Source organism: Dreissena polymorpha, chromosome 5, assembly GCF_020536995.1.
Source record: "Dreissena polymorpha isolate Duluth1 chromosome 5, UMN_Dpol_1.0, whole genome shotgun sequence".
In the NCBI taxonomy this organism is placed as follows: domain Eukaryota; kingdom Metazoa; phylum Mollusca; class Bivalvia; order Myida; family Dreissenidae; genus Dreissena; species Dreissena polymorpha.
The window spans coordinates 14,767,648-14,787,141 of record NC_068359.1 but is presented as its reverse complement, the minus strand read 5'-3'; the positions used below and the strand labels follow the sequence as shown (position 1 = coordinate 14,787,141).

General features: G+C 36.7%; 2 protein-coding genes and 1 long non-coding RNA gene across 5 annotated transcripts in view; 2 read left to right on the top strand and 1 right to left on the bottom strand.

Annotated features, from left to right (window-relative positions):
* LOC127880621 (TBC1 domain family member 15-like) overlaps positions 1-5,742 on the top strand; it is a 35,686-nt gene extending 29,944 nt beyond the window's left edge. For both annotated transcript variants that reach the window (XM_052427924.1, XM_052427925.1), the window contains exons 11-13: positions 1,791-1,939; positions 2,734-2,875; positions 3,614-5,742. In XM_052427924.1, coding sequence (XP_052283884.1) covers positions 1,791-1,939; positions 2,734-2,875; positions 3,614-3,743 — 421 coding nt within the window. In that variant the 3' untranslated portion in view covers positions 3,744-5,742. The remainder of the gene's footprint in view (positions 1-1,790; positions 1,940-2,733; positions 2,876-3,613) is intronic.
* Positions 5,743-11,428: 5,686 nt separating this feature from the next.
* The window catches only part of LOC127831707 (uncharacterized), a 14,121-nt gene continuing 6,055 nt past the window's right edge, over positions 11,429-19,494 (top strand). Inside the window, exons 1-6 of one of the 2 annotated variants that reach the window (XR_008026466.1) lie at positions 11,429-11,553; positions 12,875-13,172; positions 13,305-13,376; positions 14,003-14,881; positions 15,219-15,350; positions 15,623-15,945. Coding sequence is in view for 1 of the 2 variants with exons in the window: in XM_052356736.1 (XP_052212696.1) it covers positions 11,479-11,553; positions 12,875-13,172; positions 13,305-13,376; positions 14,003-14,881; positions 15,219-15,350; positions 15,623-15,687 (1,521 nt within the window). In the remaining variant the exon portion in view is untranslated. Of the gene's footprint in view, positions 11,554-12,874; positions 13,173-13,304; positions 13,377-14,002; positions 14,882-15,218; positions 15,351-15,622; positions 16,586-19,494 lie in introns of those variants that run through there. The other variant, XM_052356736.1, reaches the window with a different exon arrangement.
* LOC127831709 (uncharacterized) overlaps positions 12,924-19,494 on the bottom strand; it is a 14,807-nt gene continuing 8,236 nt past the window's right edge. The window contains exons 2-3 of the long non-coding RNA XR_008026467.1: positions 13,280-13,372; positions 12,924-13,028 (exon numbers count right to left, since the gene is read on the bottom strand). This is a non-coding gene — a long non-coding RNA (uncharacterized LOC127831709). The remainder of the gene's footprint in view (positions 13,029-13,279; positions 13,373-19,494) is intronic.

Below are 19,494 nucleotides of genomic sequence, written 5' to 3'. Positions count from 1 at the left end.
GGTCAACCTAGCCAAAATTGATCTGCTAATTATGAGACCTGATATTATGCCATGTGTAAACCTATCCAATATTGACCCGACAATAGTGAGATATTCTATTTAAATCATGTTTAAATCATGCCCAATTGACCTGATAATTGTGAGACCTTATATTCTGCAATAGGTTAACCTTGCCAATGTTGACTTGATACTTTTGATCTCTGTTAGCAGAAAGTCTACACCTAAATGGTGTCCCTTATTCACACTTGGTTCTGTTTGTGCATGCTTGTCACATGTGACATGTGAAAATGGGTCTTATGTTATATGTGGTCATCGTATTCCAGCCCAACTTGCAGATCCAGGCACTCTGTCCAGGAGCTTCCCTGTTATTCATGAGGTCATGCAAGTTTTTTTTGTCTTATTAGCGTGCTTGGAAGCACCTTTTCAGACTGTAAAGGCTGGGCTGGAGATAGGCTGGTAACATATGGCATAAGACCCTTTTTTGCATTAGGAAGCCTTGCCAGGTCAAATGATAAACTTACTGTAAGTTATAAGTAGTGTTCCTTTTTAACTATTTATGATTAAAGTACAAAACTATTGTAATAACTCTAAGTCTTCGGACACTTACAAATAATTAATGTTTCCGTGTCCAAAAATTTCCAAAATTACAAGTGTCAAAAATTTAGGGACAAAAATGTTAAGTCCGAAAATTAATATTGTATTGAATGAAAATCAATAACTCAATGCACAATAGTGTTTCTACTTGGAAATAAATAGAACTTCACATTTTTGCTTACTCTTTCCTGAAATGATAACGAAAAAAATGAAATAACATAAAACATACTGCTTCCTTAATGTTGGGTGAAGGGATTGTTTTCTATTGGTATACATAGTTATTTTCCCAATTACGCAAATGTTATTGTCCATTGTCCTCAGGCATGCGCCTCCCAGGTTTAATGACCTTAATCCCTTTGTAAAAATCCATAATCAAACACATGTCTGGTAATTAAGAGTCACTAAAAATAATTATTTTTGCCAAGAAAGGAGGCGTCAGAAAACTTAAGTGTCCAAAAAGGAGTAATTACGACAATATATGCATCAAAATGGTACTTAATGGTAATAATAATGGTAATATAATTTATGCTCACCAACAATATGTAGGCAATCTTACATGTAGCGCATCTGAGGGTAAGCTTACTTTACTCTAATGTACTTTTAAACAGAGACTTAAAAGAGTTTTTATTAAAAGGCTAGCTCATCCTTGATACTGACATAGTTGTTGCTAATGACAACCAGCCATCCTCCTCAATCAATCTTCTTCATCAAACCACATTTTTACCTAATGACTTTGACCTTTTTATGCCCCTGAATCGAATGATGGGGGGTATATTGTTTTTGGCCTGTCTGTCATTGTATGTTTCTGTGTGTGTGATTGTATTTGTGTGTCTGTCCCAAAACTTTAACCTTGGTCGTAACTTTTGCAATATTGAAGATAGCAACTTGATATTTGGCATGCATGTTTATCTCATGGAGCTGCACATTTTGAGTGGTGACAGGTCAAGGGCATCCTTCAAGGCCAAAGGTCAAATAAATTGTTTCAAAGGGAAGTAGGGGGAATTGTGTCTCACAAACACAGCTCTTGTTTTGACTTTGAATAATTTAAACAATACTTTTCTAACAGTTTACTTCAAATTTGACAATTTCTTTTAGTACCAAGACTGCTTGCGCCAATTCTGAAATACCTACTGTTTAAGAAATTGATTGTGACAAGAAAGCCTGAAACTGTGACAATGTTTGTCTATCCCCTCCAGATGGCTGTTGCTGGGTTTCAAGCGTGAGTTCTCCTTTCTGGACTCGCTGCGCGTGTTTGAGATCCTCAGTTCTCACCATCTGGAACTCTCCTCGATGGAGGCAGAGACTGCCAAGAGGAGACAACTCATGAAAGACTTTGCAAATACTGGTAGGACCTTGTTTCGTTTATCAGTCCACACATGTTTACATTTTAAAATCTCAATCAAATATTAACTTTGATTTTATCCCATCACCAGACGTGCATTGTCGAAATAAACCACTGTGGAATATATTTTCCTTTATTTCGGCAATGCTGATATATAGTTGTCACGCGCGGCAGACTCTTATATCAGTCATGTGTGGAGGATGATCATATTACTCGGAATCAACTATAAAGTAACCATTTTAAGTAAAATCGAATCAGATTCAACAAAACACACAATTTCATACCAAGAAGTAATAGATTTTAAACACAAAATGCAACACAAAAAGCAAAAAATAACATTTTTTACAAATATTAAGTGCGCATACTCATGACGTCGTTATTAACACCTCAATCGACAAAAGTCATATTCTTCCCTGCTAAAGCTGCAGTTTTTTAGTTCTTTTTTCATTATTTCTTTTAAATCAGGGACGTAGAGTTATGATAAACAAAAAGACAGGTTAGTGCCTGATCTTTTTGTAATATATTAGGCTCAGAACGAAAAAATAATAAAACAATGTTTGCTAAAATAACTTTGGGATTTTCCGTGTCGTTTTCCTATTTTATTTTAAAAGAAATAATTGACGACTAAGAAAATTGATGGGTTAAATCGAATACTAGGACGGTGCCGAATAAAAGCTTGTGGTTCAGATTTTCTAAGCCTCGCAAAATAAACTTCTCTATGTCTCCTATTGGGATGATAAAATGTGTTATTGTACCAAAAATTCATGAGAACCCTATATATCTTCCTCATCCTCTAGGTGGCATGGCGCGTACGGCGCCTGTACAGGCAGACTCTGAGTTCACATTTGAGTTGTTCATGTGTGTGGCCCTCCTACAGCACTGTAGAGACCAGCTACTCACATGTACAGATGCTGCTATGGTGTTTGACGTCATCAATCAGTGAGTACAGTTGAGCCTCGCTCTGGGAAAAGGGGTGTCGTGTTCTAAGAAAACAGGGCTTAATGCAGTCCGCACAGGCTAATCAGGGACAACACTTTCCGCTTTTATGGTATTTTTAGTTTCAAGAAAGTCCCTCCTTGCCGAAAATCAAGTTTAGGCGGAAAGTGTCGTCCCTGATTAGCCTGTGCGGACTGCACAGGCTAATCTGGGATGACACTTTACGCACATGCATTATGCCCAGTTTTCTCAGAACGCGGCTCATGGTGTTTTATGCATGTGCAAAAAAGGTCGTCAGAAATAACCTAAGCAGTCTGCATAGGCTAATTAGGGCCAATTCTTTCTGCCTAAATAAGATTTTGGCTAAGAAGAGACTTCCTTTAAAAGAAAACTACAATAAAAGCATTTTTAGGCTATGTAGACTGCACAGGCTAATCTGGAATGACAATAATGACTATACACTATACATATTGTTGAACTCAGTTTTCCAGAGGCAAAGCTCGATTGAATGTTTCCTACGTAAACTCTAGCAGGGTCGGTGTATTTGAGTCACTTGTTATGATCAGTTTGTTTGCATGAAATGTTTTAACTTTATTAAGGGTCTGGGATATATTTAAAAAAAATGAAATTAACTTTAAAAGTAATATTATGCAACAAGGATTATTTGAGAATATGCTCTCCAGTCTGTGTTTTTTTACTATAGTGCGTAATCTGTTTATTTCTTTGTCATCTCTATTCCAGTTTAGACATACAGTTAGATAACATTCTTGAGAAATCGGAACAGCTGTTTTTCAAGTACTGCAGAAAAACTGTGGAGGACAGCTTTCAAATAGTGGACACACCATCAAAAGTGCGACATCAAAAGAGATAGCAAAGTTCAATGTGATATTTTAACTATAGTCTTTTATACTTCAAAGTCTAGACAATGCTGACAAAACAAATTACAGTGCCAAACAATTTAGCAGTGTTCAAGACACCGTTTGTGCAGTGCACAAAGTTCAAGTAATGAGCATCTATCAGATCGCCTGCATGTCTGGCATGATGCCAAACCTGACAAGACAATGTGTCTTGACTCTTTCAGTGCTGGAACCGAATTTTAAAGGCCTTGTCAAACAGTTTGGATCCAGATGAGACGCCACAGAACATGGCGTCTCATCAGGAACCAAACTGTTTGCTATTCTTAAAGTATTCTTTCCAAAAAATCGAAGAAAATGCTAACTTTAGAAATTAAGCAGACGACATTTTATCAGACAACAAATTTCCCAGCATGCCAAGGGTTAACAGGGCCTCCAGAAGTGTGGCACATTTTACTTGGATGCCAATCAGCAGGGTTCACATGTTTATACCCGCCCGTAGTGGGAGCCATAAAGAAATGCTGTGGTCTGTCCTAAGTCAATATTTCTATCATGAAGCTTGTGTTTTGAACATGGATTTAACTATTGGGTGGATTGTTCAAACTTTCACCCAAGTTTTTACCAAAACATACAACACACAAACACTAACTTGGGCAATTTTTTAAATCAAAATAAGACAGATTTTTTAAAATTATTTTTTGTTTTGTTTTATTTTGACAAAAAATAAAGAAAATAACATATGAATAACCCAATTAATTACATCACTGGATTTTGGATTTTGTTTTATTAAATATGTCTTGAAATAATAGGAAAAGTAATAAACAATGGTACATTTTATTAGTGCAGGTGAATTGCTTGGTTACAAAGTCTTCACATGGATGTGCCATTTGAACTCACTTGAAAACACGGTATTAAAGTGATATTAGACGCATCTAACAGTATATAGGTGTCTATCGCAACCGTTTTTTATTTTTGGTGTTATCACTTCATATACACTTATATTTATTAATGCAGCATCAAAATACTAAAACAGTATCCTTGAAAGAGAAAAATAATGCATTTGAATATCAACCGTACTTTCGTTTTGACAACCAACGACAGAAATGATTCGATTAACGATGTGAATCGAAATTTATTTTTAGTGCAGATTCGTTCAAACGACACAAAGACACAATTTTGTTTGACGGATCATTTTAATTTCCTGCAACGATATCTGTTCATACGACACACGAATACTAACTCCGATCCTAATAAAAAGACAGTTCCCCTCGGCTTAGAGGACTGGGACAGTCATGTAAAATATCGCATATAATGTATATTTTTTTATAAACAACTAGTAGCAAGATGAATTGCAGATATATTCTAAAACTGAAACGTCTTTGTGAGCTTTTAACTTTATTTGTAGCTAATCTTTTGAGTGTTTGTTTAATGGGCGCAAAAATTCCTGTTTGAAATTCAATTCTTAGAAAAATGAACTGTCTTGTACAATCATGTGGCTTATGTGTACAGATTATTTCATGTCAGGTTGTAATACTCTACGGATTACTATAGTCTAAACCATAAAGATTAAGACAGCTGAAAAGGAGACTTTATCTCTCTGGTTCCAATACTCAAGTATCTGTTTCAAACAGTCTGTCCTTGAAACAATCGATGCGTCTGATATGATCTCTATCAAATTGTGTAATTTTATTCTTATAAGAGTATATTATAATTCCGAGACAACAGTCTGTCACATAAGACGCTTTGAGAACTGTATTAACGTGTTAGTCAAGACCTTCAAAGATAAAGTCGTTGTCTCCGTAGAACTTCTGGACAGTTCAACATGAATTGGAAAGCTTTATAGATGGAGCCATGTTAATTGGAATGCATATGTGGTTATTTCTCATCTGTATACATCTGCCAGTATGTACACTTATAAATTCCATAGGGCTAATTGCTTTCGTCTTTATTATTCAGTTGTAACTTATATATTTTACTGTCTTGTTTATAAAAATAGAATAAAACCATTGAAAATAGCCATTCATTTTTACAGAATAAGGTAATGTTTTCAATATCAAGTCATTGGCGTTTTATTTTACCTGCATCTGGCCAAATGCGCTGCTTTTTTGTACCCTAATAAAACATTTGATCGCTTCAGAAAACCACACACACAAATCATCCCGAAGCGTAGAGGGATTCTACTGGCGATTATTGACAAAGTGCGACAGCATTGGGAACCATTATTAGCTTCGTGTATAAATGACAAATCTAAATATGTATGGGCACCAAATTTTGCTTTAGTGAAGGAAACATGAATATTCAAACACGAATTTGAATTGGCTTTATACTTTTTAACGAGAGAACCGTATAGGAAGTTTATGCTCTTCCGCGCATAGAATTCTTTTTGACGGCATTCGCTAATTATTAAAGCGTAATACAGATGAAAAGCGGCTATCATCGGGTTTCGATGGCAAGAGATCACACATAACCTACAGCCTTCAATGAAAGGCCACTTTAAATTTGGTAATTTTAGCGCATGTCTTTCGGATTATCAAACTGTCCATCAGCTTACCAACGATTGATCAGGGAAGCGATGCATTAATAATGAGCAAATAGTACCTCCGAGGTGGCGCGAGCGATGCATTAATAATGAGCAAATGGTACCTCCGAGGTGGCGCGAGCGATGCATTAATAATGAGCAAATGGTACCTCCGAGGTGGCGCGAGCGATGCATTAATAATGAGCAAATGGTACCTCCGAGGTGGCGCGATTCATCGAAGATTTATTTATCTACACATGTACAGAAACATACTATCACAACCCATTTGGAAACGTGAGTACCTTCATAAGTTGTGGCATAGAGAATGTTATAACAGAAACTAGATGTATTTTGCCTCTGTGACGAGCAAATTTCCACCCAACTGATTCGCTAACAACGTAAAATAATTGCTTTGAACATGTATTACGGTTAATGTTACAAGCACAAAAACTTAGCTTTTTGTCGATCTAATAGATAAGTTGCTATTTTCCTAAAAGAGATGGAGCCAATACAAAGGAGTAGAGGCTAATGACAGGATGTGGCGCCACTGCACATTTTCAGCTACATGTATTTTAATTTGACGCCGAACATACACTTTTTGTGTCGTATTCTAGGTTGAGAGTTCGATAATCAAGAAAGTAAAGTCTACATAATTATGAAGAAACATTTGTTTAAAAAAGAATTTGAAAAGGTCTATCATTTAATATAATATGAAACTGGAAAGACACTTGATTATTATTTCTTAAAAAGGGTAAACGATTAAAGCCGGAGTCATCCCATTTTTTGCAGATGTTAATAGGAACAAATGACATATTTTAGCCTATTTATGTTTCTTTGACCGTTGCCTTTTAGCATTAAGCAATTGGAAAAGGGGACAAAACTCATCGTTTCAAGCAAAAGTAACATCTTTTTATTAACCAGGTTTCCCGAAGGAACAATTCTTCAGAGCGCAACTCGTCCTTCATTTCTAAACGGATTTCTATGAAACTTTCACAAAATGATTGTCACCAAGTGCCCTGACGCATACTGTCGGGATTTTATGATTCGGTCGAAATCAAGGTACAATCAGTAACAATGCACATTTTGAATTGTCTTTCTTTATCAAACTTTTTTTGAAAACCTGGTTTTGTGACAATTGTGTCCCTTGTTATTTCGTGAATTATGTTACTGTTTAAACACATTTGTTGTAGAAAATATATTTGAGAATTTAATTATTGGTTTTATTGAATATTACATATTATAGGTTTATATCGTACAATATGTTTTTAAGGTTATTGACTTCTTTATTTAGTTGGTTACTTATATATTTACAGTTATAAATAGAATAGAAAAACAAATTCATTAAGTCATATATTTAAGATTTTAAAAAGATCATTTTAATAGAATTGTGCCAAACATCTCAGCCGTTTAAAATGTATGTTTGGAATAATGTTTAAAATGAAGGGAAACAGCGCTAATGTTGGAATTAACATTATGAACGTAGCACTTTCCACTTCCTTACAAAATACATCAAAGCAGCCGACAAAGGGAAAACTTAATGGGTTGATTCGCAAAGACTAAGAACATAATATTAAACTCCCTGCAGAGATTTGAATGGTTTGAGAACTACTGTTATCATTATACACAACTTAATGATGGGCGATTCACGTTATTATTTTATTTTAAATTATTATTATAACTATTACTAGTATTATTATATCATTTTAAATCGTTATTTCTATGTAACAAAAAACACAAATAAAACTGCCGTTTATGTAGAAAATTACATTGATTTGATTTAATTTGAACATGTTACTTACTTTCATTTATATTAAGGGATTAAAACAAAACGTCATAGTTTATGTTAATTTCACATCGTAACATGGCTTTCAGCTCTTAAGCTCGTGTGTCCATTTGATAACCACTGATTGTTTCCGGAATAGCGGTTCTGCATCGTCGAGAACGATTGCTTTAGAGTTTTCATCCCCACCTGCTATCATTTATTGGGCCTATTCCACTAACCATTTTTTCAGGCGCAAATATTCCGTGTTCAATGTTTAAATCGAACTGTTTTTATTTTATTTAAGAGGTGAAAGTGTCGTACGTGTCAGAAATATGTTTAAACGATACGCGTTTATGATAAAAAGTTAAAAGTATACATACAAACATGGTCCATCTGAAAAAGAAATTCAATTATCAATAATCGATAAATCTACAATAAATTGTGAAACAACTAAGGAAAAACCAAACGTATTTTCCATATACATAAAAAAGCTCTGCTGCTTACAGCCTCTAAAATACTAGTAATACAACATTGGTGATCTGTACCGGCTTCGTTCTTCTGCATACACACAGCACAAAGCACCGTGTTGTAGCGTTTAACCCCTTTATGCCCAGTGGACTCTCCCATCCTTCTAAATTGGATCAATTTATTTCCAAAATTAGGGGTGTCAAGTATATTTATTTCTATATTTAGAATATTTCATAAAGAAATTCATTTAAGCAAACAGCACAGACCCAGATGAGACGCCGCATTATGCGGCGTCTCATCTGGGTCTACGCTGTTTGCAATGTCCTTTTTTCAGGACGCTAGGCATAAATGGGTTAATATAGAAAACAAACTCTAAAATTGTAATGTATCACTATGAGTGAACTGTTTTATGGATAATGATGTCAGATATAATTCAGCAATGCGATAATTGATTATATAAGGAAACCACACATTCACTGATTATACGTTTGTCGTAACGAAGATCTTCATTAAACCAATTTAAGTAAACTATTTATTATAAACCCTTAAGAGCGACCGTCACAAATATTCAAACTTAATTAAAATTAAGAAATAATAGTTATAAGTCGTCGTTTGTTGTCAAATAACCGATGGTCAAACAATTTGATGCGTACGTGCTAAATGCACAGCTTTATAATGACTAACTATTTCCTTATACATTGTATGTCTCTCAAACTGTTCACTGCCAATACTCGTCAGCAATATTAGTTCCATAAATGAATGTGTTCATTCATTAAATTCTTACAGTCCCGTTCGAGATTATTCTTTCAAAATGTTATTCACATGACAATTAAGGTTATTTATGAGAGAATGCAGTTGAAGAACTGAAAACTCTTTAATCAGTGATCCAACAGTACTACTTTGTTCGGTAAATCGCCGAATTTCCTGCTGCAGCCACAATTTGTGGGAAGCGAACAACTAATATTTATTTTTTGGATCGGTATTAATGTCATTTCTTCATAATTAATAAAATAATGTTGTTTTTGTACTCACAAAAAATTTGTAATGATGGTGTGGTCTTGTGTCGGTGGTGGTTTGGGGGGGGGGGGGATGCCGGATTACCAAACAAAGAAGTGTCCGTATATGGTGACCACCAACCAACTCCGATGCTTATGGAAACGAGGATTGAACTCGGGTCGCTTAGGTGAGAAACGCGTGAACCAATCACGTTGGTGTCATTTCCAACTATTTATTTGTTACTAAAAGATTTTCAGTTTTGGTGTGACTTTGTATTGTGGGGGACGCCGAAAGTATCCGGTGGAAATCCCACCTGCCCGGTATAGTGACAACAAACCAAACTCACATGCTTTCCGGAACGGGAATGATCCCGTTTCGACTAGTTCTTCTTGAATGCTTTGAGCTTTTATGAGTACATACGTACAACTCAAACCCAGTAGCTGGGAGTTGGATTTTTGCATCTATCCCGACCCCATGATATATACATTGTGTATGGTCATATCATGCCTGGACCCGGCCAAGTATTTAGCATGTCTATCCGTAGTATCAGCCCTCTTAATGAACGCATACGAATTTTGGAAGTGAACAAATACAAAAACACACATGTCTTGTATGTCAATCTATAGTTCAATGTGTATTATTGGACATAACAACGAAAACTGCATTTAAATCGGCAATAAACTGGCTAGACTTAGCTCCCTGTAGTGATCTGTTTCATGTACAATTTTCACATAGTAATGGCCCGTCTAATTGGTTGCTAAGATTTGTAACTATATATGCGTACGTGCTTGTTCTTAACTTAATGGAAAAACGAAACTCTTGCTGATGCTGTTCTTAGAATAGTTTTAACCATTTTATTCAACAATAAGCGGCATATAAAATATTTGATAAAGCTACTATAAATCCATAAACAAACTAACATAATTGTGTGTTACATAATTAAAAATCGTAGCATCACCCTGGAGTAAACATGACATACATTGTACTTTCCAACGGACAGCGGAAATCATGAGAATGATCGTCGTAATAGTCATGGATAACCATCAAGTAAATTACAACTTCTAAAAATTGAAAAAATAACAACAGCATTAATTTCCAGCGCTTCTTGGAGGTTTTTCGTTAAAGGCACGATACTATGAGGTGGGCCGATACTATGATAGTAAGGGGTACTGTATTAAACGAGTTCAATTTATTTATAATGCGCAACTTTTTAAACAATATATTTTAAGTTTTAAATATTTAATAGTATAAGATTACACGTTTGATATTTGTTTTACATTTGGTTCCAATAAATGAGCGATGACATTACCCTTAATGCCATTCAAAAAACATAATGGTGGTATGTATGAAGAGATCCTCACTAGTTATTAATTAAACTATACATTTATATCAACGAGTGAATAAAACAAGTGACGAGCTTAACCTTTTTGTGCTCAGAATTTCAGGGTTTTTAAGTAAAATGTTTGCTCAGCAAAATTATGTTGTTTCTTGCAACAAAGATTTTAATTTAAGGACAACTGAAATTGCGTTATAATATGCTCGCGATAATGAAGTAAGTTTTTCAACAATAAGTGGTTTGCTTTACTAGCTCGACCGAACCCATTGTGGTAAATTTCGACTTGGAAGATGTCTGTCTCTTAATAACCCTATAGAAGTGGAAAACAACGTTTTTATACTAAAATAGTTTACTTACAAAACATTGGCCGACCTTCCTATCATATATATTTGGAGATTACAAAGAAAAAATATTATTGGCCCTGATAGAATTTATATAATAATTATTTGTGGTTTCCGATGTAGTTTTCGGAACGTAATCTTCTTATTTCCAAATATGAAATAAGTTATTTTACTTAAAATTACTTTATTTTCAATAAATGACGCTTATTTTTATTATCCAATATAATACTTGCATACGTGTAACGCAATTACAGCAAACGTCACTTCCACTGTGACGTCATTTCACGTCGTTACTAGTGCATTGAACAACACATACACCAACTGCACAAATATGGGGAAGTCAGGATGTTTACCGCCCGGAAGCTGCCGGTGGCTCGTGCAATTTAAGAAGTCGATGAATGCCAGGGTAATGTCTTAAACAAATTGACTCGCTTTTTTGCTACCAGATTCGTGTTTTTTTGTTTAAGACTAATGGGTATAACCACCTTTTGCTGTTTCATAATACAAGGCCATGTTGTGTTCATATATCAAACTTATATCGAGAATACCAAGGGTTTTGCTCGAAACTTTATACTGTATGCATTGTAGTTTCACTAGTTTGTATTGAGTCTTGCAAAGGCTTGTGAATATCTTTATTTGTTTGAAAGCGCAAGATGGACTTGATAATAATCATTGATGGAATGTTTCAACACAACTCAAAATTGCATTACTGAATATTTGTATTTGTATTATGAATGTTATCATCGCTTTGTTGTCAGTTTTCCTTCATACACTGCTCGAAAAAGTTCATTTGCTTTAGTTTTGTGGCTGAATGAATTAAACTGGGGAACCGGATGATGTGTGGACAATTGATTAACCCATTTATGCTTAGCGTCTAGAAAAAAAGGCCTTGGCAAACAGTGTTGACCCATAAATATAGAAATAAATATACTAAACATCCCTACTTTTGGAAATTAATTGATCCAATTTAGAACAATGGGAGAGTCCACTAGGCATAAATTGAACATTGTGAATTAATGCAATCAAACTGAAAATATGTAAAGCCATTGAGCACCAAAATTCTCCGATGCATGCTAGAAAATATTAGCTTTTAAGAAATGTACGAGATTTTTCGATGTACTCAAAATGCATCACATGCTGTTGCATGCATAGAAACTATGCAATGTTTTACCGATTTGATTGCTTTTGTTAAAAATAATTGAACATAGCTCCGGAAAAAAAGGTTTGAATGCATGTACGTAGTGTCGTACTAGAAAAGCATGTGCGGTCCACACAGTCAGATCAGGGACGACACGTACCGCTTTTATTGTATATTTCTTTTAAAGGACTTGCCTTCTTAGCAAAATCCAAATTTGGTGGAAAGTGACGTACCTGATTATCCTGTGCGGACTGCATAGGCTATTATAGAACAACACTCAATGCACATGCATTAGGCCCCGTTGCTCCTGAAAGAGGCCGAATGTTAATTAAGTGTATAAGAAGTTTATCATAATCAGTTTCTGCTTTCTTTTCCTAGTGTTTGCCTTATAAGACTTTAGGTTTCACGAGAGTTTCTTTTGAGAAGTAGAGCTCGTAGGAGACACTGCCCGATCGCGACCTGCTGTACATGTAACGATATTTAAACAAAACATGTGCGTTCCCGGGCTTCGATTTGATGTTCATTTATATTTTTTATTATAAACGATGTTTTAATGAATATGTACTTAAAATTAACAAAATGTTATCAGATGGCGAAATTCAAAAATGACTTCAAGCGGAAGTTTTTTCGTGACAACAAGCATCTGGGAAGCCTTCGTGCCGACCAACTTCACAATGAGACTGGAACCCGAGATATGGAAATCACGAAAAAGACGTCCAAGCCTGCAGCGGACAGTAATGTCCCTAAAAAGAAGGTCGTCAAGAAATCAACTAACGGTTATCAACACTCCTTGTATGCTGAAGAAGCAAGTCCCGAGATTCAACGGACTCAAGTTGTAAAGAATTCGAACGACGAAAACAACCGGAACTCTTCGCCAAATTGTCGCGGTAAGAATCGCTTTAAAGAACTCTAAATAGATTTTGGATCGATAATATTAAGGCTTACTACTTGCTATTTTTGGGGGGTTCACAACAGGTTTTGCATTATGACTTACCTTATAAAAAAATGTTTTCCTCTAGATTCAAGCCAGGTCACAATCAAAGACGTTGTTCACGAACCCACTCCAACACGTTCCAAGGAAGAAGAACTAGGTATTAAAAATTCATGAATTATTAATTAATGAGCTAGTATTATGACTACTTTTATTATAATCATTGTTATTACTATTATAATTATCATAATAATAATAATAATAATAATAACAATAATAACGATAATAATAATAATAATAATAATAACAATAATAATAATAATAAAATCATCATCATCATCATCATCATCATCATCATCACCAGCACCATCATCATCATCATCATCATCATCATCATCATCATCATCATCATCATTATCATCATCATCATCACCACCACCATCATCATCATCATCATCATCATCATCATCATCATCATCATCATCATCATCATTATTTTAATTATTATTATTATTTTTGTTATTATTTTGTGTGTTATTATCATTATTATTTTAATTTATGTAATTGTTATAATTATTATTGTTAGTAGTAGTAGTAGTTGTATTATTAGTATTATAATTAGTATTATTTTAATTATTATTGTCGTCCTCGTTGTTGTTGATGTTGTTGTTGTTTGTTGTTGATGTTTAAAATAATCGACGATATCATCGATTGAATAATAAAGTCAAAGGCATTATGTTTGTAATAACTTCTTGTATAATTACACCGTGCTTATGTTGCAATTAGATGAATTCGTGACTACAGTCATCCGCAACTCTGTGGCACATCTGATCAAGGAAGCCAGCGTTGTGTACCTAATGAAAGAGTCAGCGGAGAACTTGCTGAAGAGAAACGACAGCAATGTGGAAACAACCGGCAAACACGTTATCAAGGATACCGACACCACCAACCAACACGCTGTCATTGAAACCGACACCACCAACCAACACGTTGTCATTGATACCGACACCACCAACCAACACGCTGTCATTGAAACCGACACCACCAACCAACACGTTGTCATTGATACCGACACCACCAACGAATGCGTGATCATTGTTACCGACACCACCAACGAACGCGTTGTCATAGATACCGACACCACCAACGAATGCGTGATCATTGTTACCGACGCCACCAACGAACATGTTGTCATTGATACCGACACCACCAACGAAAAGGTTGTCATTAATACCGACACCACCAAGGAACAGGTTGTCATTGATACCGACACCACCGATGAGCGCGTTGTCATTGATACCGACACCACCAACGAACACGTGGTCATTGATACCGACACCAACAACGAATGCGTGATCATTGATACCCACACCACAAACGAACAGGTTGTGATTGATACCGACACCACCAACGAACGCGTGGTTGTTGATACCGACAACACCAACGAACGCGTTGTTATTGATACCGACACCGCCAACGAACACGTGGTAATTGATACCGACACCACCAACGAAAGCGACAGTATCAAAGAATCCAACGCCATGAACGTCATCAAGGCATCATCCGAGATCGTCCTGAAGGAACAGGGCGACAATTTCGACATCAGCTACGAACAGGTTGTCAAGGAAACCGACAACGTTTCCGTATCTTCAAGCGTGTTAAGCGGTAAGAATTTTTGGCATAATTATGCGATGAAATTATTGATGGTAAACATACTGTTGTGTTGCTTTAAACGAAGGAAACATTTTACTTAAAAATAACAAACTGGACATAAGTTCTTTGTATCTTTCCTGCCAAGGCAAATACAATTGCCAAAAAAATTACTTTTATTTCTACATATTACAAGTATTTTTTCGAAGAACGCGGCTCGGAAGGATCTAGAGACCCATGAGTGGGGATCGCATCTACGATTACACGGTCGGGAGGTGTACACCATATCCACTTTACCATGTGAAACTGCATCGACTTAAAAATATTGACATTGTTTGGCACCAATTTTCAGCTTTTGCCGAGAGCGCAGTGAAGGCTAGTCTGTTTGAGATGGATGTCGTTGACAACGTTAACCACTCCGCGATGGTCCCGACGTCCGCCGTCAAGGCTCGCAGATCACCAAGGACAGTGAAGGAATTCTTAGGTACGCGTGGTCCATTCAAAATGAGTACTCATGTACAATTAATGCGTGAAGCATTTGAAAAATAATAAAAACAATTATAAAGTACATTCGTTTTTCATCGGTTGCATTGCATTATTTTATATTTATATTGCGCGATATGTTTAAGTTGTGTAGTATAATGTGCTTTTTATTTAAAACTTAAAATATACACATACTATTATGATCGCTTGGGCGTGTAAATACGAAAATATTTAACGATGGTCTGTATTATTGTGGCCGTTAATGTATTTCAGAGATGATTGGAGTACCTGATTGCCGGGACAGCTCCAGCCTTCACCTTCCCGACGTCGATATTTAGACTTTTAAATTAAGCCCCAGTCTCATATACGCACGGTTGGCTACGGCAGTTCCGGACCATCACGAATACACCCGGATCAAGATCCGGGACGATCCGTGGACTGGTTGGTTTCTAAGCGTAAAAGGTTTTACCAAGATCATAACGTCGGTGACAACACGGCACCTTACCGGCCACACGTACAAACACGGACATACCCGGCAGCATTACGCAAACAACACGGAACACTCAGATCTACACGACAGAGACACTTACCATCAGGTTGGTTTTCGGTGAATCCACTATTTTACAATCAGATCTCAAAAGTGTATCCTCGAAACTTTTCATTTTTATGTGACTCTTAATTGCATAATAGTTTCAGTTTGTTATTATCACACAGCATAAAATCTTGCACATATAAGTATCATATCATGTCTTAAATTTTGGACATGGAATTTGCTTCTAAGCTGAAGTAGGCCCGACGATATTCGCGTTGGTTATTTGTTTCCGTTTTGATTGCGTTCAAAGATATCCGAAAACACATCTATGAGCGTGTTTTCGTTTTGTCATTGTCCTGGTTTGATGTTGTGATAATTGTCCAACTCGTCAACAGCACTCGCATTTTTATGGCCATAGCGAAGTGAAGATTCAGGATCAGGCAAACAGGCATACCATTTCATTGATGATGGTTTTCTGCTCTTGAAAACTTGAAAACCACGGGATGAATTATCGCTGCCTACTTCAACCCAAATGAATCTATAGCTGGTGTCGACCAAGGTCAAATGGATTATGGAAGGCTAACCCTTGTAGTTGTAGTGCAAGGATCAATCACGCTGAGGACATTGTATGTCGATTTGCTTCCCGACCAAAACACAAGCACAGTTGTGTAGCTGGTAAGCGTCGCCGAACTGCTTGGCGATGTTCTCCCATTCATGTTTTCAGGACAGCGAAGTAGTTAATCAACAAACTCTATCAGTATCACATCGCAGACCTGATGATAATCTTGGAATTGGTGCAGTGTACGAAGCCATACATCAGATAGTGGTTATTGTCCCCTAATACTAGGTACCGCAATGTTATTGCCAACTTAATTCCAACTGACAGATGCTTCTCTTGGTTGGCTGCTTTGGCTTGGATCGGTCTCAATTTCGTGTCAGAATCTCTTGGTATGTCTGATAGCCCATGGAGGAAACCAAAGAAGTCATTGGCGTCTTTTGTATTCGGTTCTTTCATCAGCTGAGAGTATTGATCTAGGACTGTTGTTTTGGTAGGCCATTTTCTGACCTAGATGGTCAGAACATTGCTTGCCAGAAGTCCAGACCTTGGTCAATACGCTCCGTTGATGGACGAACATAAGGAAGAAGACGCCAATGGCTTCTTTAATTTCCTGCGCATGGGCAAACAGACATACCAAGACATTCTGATACGCATTGGAGACAGAATCAAGCTGAAGAAGCCCAAGCTACGAGAAGCATCTGTCATTTGGAATTAAGTTGGCAATAACATTGCGGTACCTAGCATTTGGGGACACCACTCTCTGATGTATGGCTTCGCACACAACACCAACTCCAAGATCATCATCCGGTCTGCGTTGCGATACTTAAAGAGTTTATTGATGAACTAATTCGCTGTCCCGAAAGCATGAATGAGAGAACATCGCCAAGCAGTTCGGCGACCCTTAGCAGCTGCACAACTGTGCTTGTGCTGTGATAGGTTAGCACATCTGCAAACAGAGCCTCGGCGTGATTGACCCTTGCACTACAACTACAATGGTTTCCATTCTATAATACATATGACCCTTGTCAATAACTTCTACATATTCATTTGGGTTGAAGTAGGCAGCAATAGATCAGCCTGTCATGCTCAAGTGTTCAACAACAGTGAACTGAAGGCAACCATCGACATAGGCGTGTTGTTTCTACATGATCCTTAATCTTTACCTAACGACGACGCATCAATGCCGTTCTACTTTTCAGCAGATGAAACTCTGTGTCCTGGCAGGACGACATGATGTGAACATTGTGATTGAACAAAATAGTCTATGAACATGTCATTTTATTGTGATTGAGGTATAATTGTGAACAATGATATGCGGACTAATATTTTACGAAATTTAAGGAGGAAACATCATTTGATAATAGTATTTGACTATTATGCTCTGTGTGATAATAATAAAAATGAAAATGTTATGTCATACCGGTATGTCATACGTGTCATATCGATTTAAAACATTTCAATGTAAAACGTAGCATTCAATATTAAGCGTTAGAGATCTGATTGCAGACTGATGGAATCATCGGAAATCAACTTTATTTTATACAAGTTATTATCCCGCCGGGGCAGACGTGATTGTTCCGTATCGCTGCCATGTTTGTCCGCGTCATTGTCGTAAAAGTCCGGGATGGTCCGTGAAGATTCCGTGTTTACCCGTGGCACTACGTGTCTATACAGTGTTGGTCCGTAATAGAACGTACCTCTGCCGGGACAGTCCGTGTTGCCGCTGTGTTTGTTGGGTGAAGCTTCCGTGTAGGTATGGACTGGTCATTGTGGATCCGGTGTTGAATGTCTTTGGAAGACCGTATACGCTAAAAAAGCAAAAAAACTCATCAGATTTTATTGGATCAATAACCGGGCGATCAGGGACGATCTGGGACTGCCATAGTCATCTGTGTGTATTTGGGACAAGGCTTATATGGGCTTTACAAATTTATAAAAAAAATAATTAAACTTTTTGAATCTTAATTAATAAAGAATAAATGTTTTTGATTTTATTGTGTTTCTCACTTCTAGATTGACATGAGAGCTATGTAACAATCCGATGTGCAATAAACCCATTTAGCAATAAATATATTGCAAAACGGGTTGGAGTGTCTTATTGCAATTTGATTTTACAACAACCCGTTTTGCATAAAACCCGTTTTGCAATAAAATCATCGCAAATTTATTTGCAATAATTGTATTGCAAAACGGGTTTGAGTGTCTTATTGCAATGTGAAAATTGTATAATTAAAAGTTATACTAGTAAGACCGCTTACAAAAAAACATTGCGTCTAAGAAAAAATACTCATTTACAGCGCAAAACAAACGGACAAATACACCAGAGTGGGATACACACGTTTGACAGAATATGATTTACTGTGTAAATGGGTCATAAACATTAGCAATTACCTTGGTAACAAGACGAGAATTATTTGATTCTTCCGTCGTGTGCTGGGTGGATCCTCTCGGCATAAATTAAGGCATGTGCATGGTGATACCAAAACCGGCTAGTAGCGGACCAGAGTCGCGGAAACCTCTGTCCACCCGGCTCTTAGCGGACCAGCGTCGCGGAAACCTCTGTCCACCCGGCTAGTAGCGGACCAACGTCGCGGAAACCTCCGTCCACCACGACAATATCACCGTCACGAATCCAGTTCTACAATTATATGGTGGAATGTATGAAGAGATCCTCACTAGTTATTAATTAAAGGGGCCTTTTCACAGATTTTGGCATATTTTGAAGTTTGTCATTAAATGCTTTATATTGATAAATGTAAACATTGGATCTTAAAAGCTCCAGTAAAAAATCATGAATAAAATTTTAAAAAAGGAAAAAAAGAAGCCGGTACCAGGGCTCGAACCAGTGACCCCCGGAGTCCTGGAGTTAGTCTGAAGTAAAAACGCATTGGCCCTCTCGGCTATTCCGCCGTGTGTGCGCAATGATAGTATTTTATACTTTATATAAGCAATCTTCGTAGTTTCGTAAATTAAAACGACAACAACAGAACTCTCCAAATTATTCAATCGTTTCGCGTTGCAACGCTTTATAATTTTTAGGTTTTCAAATCGTCA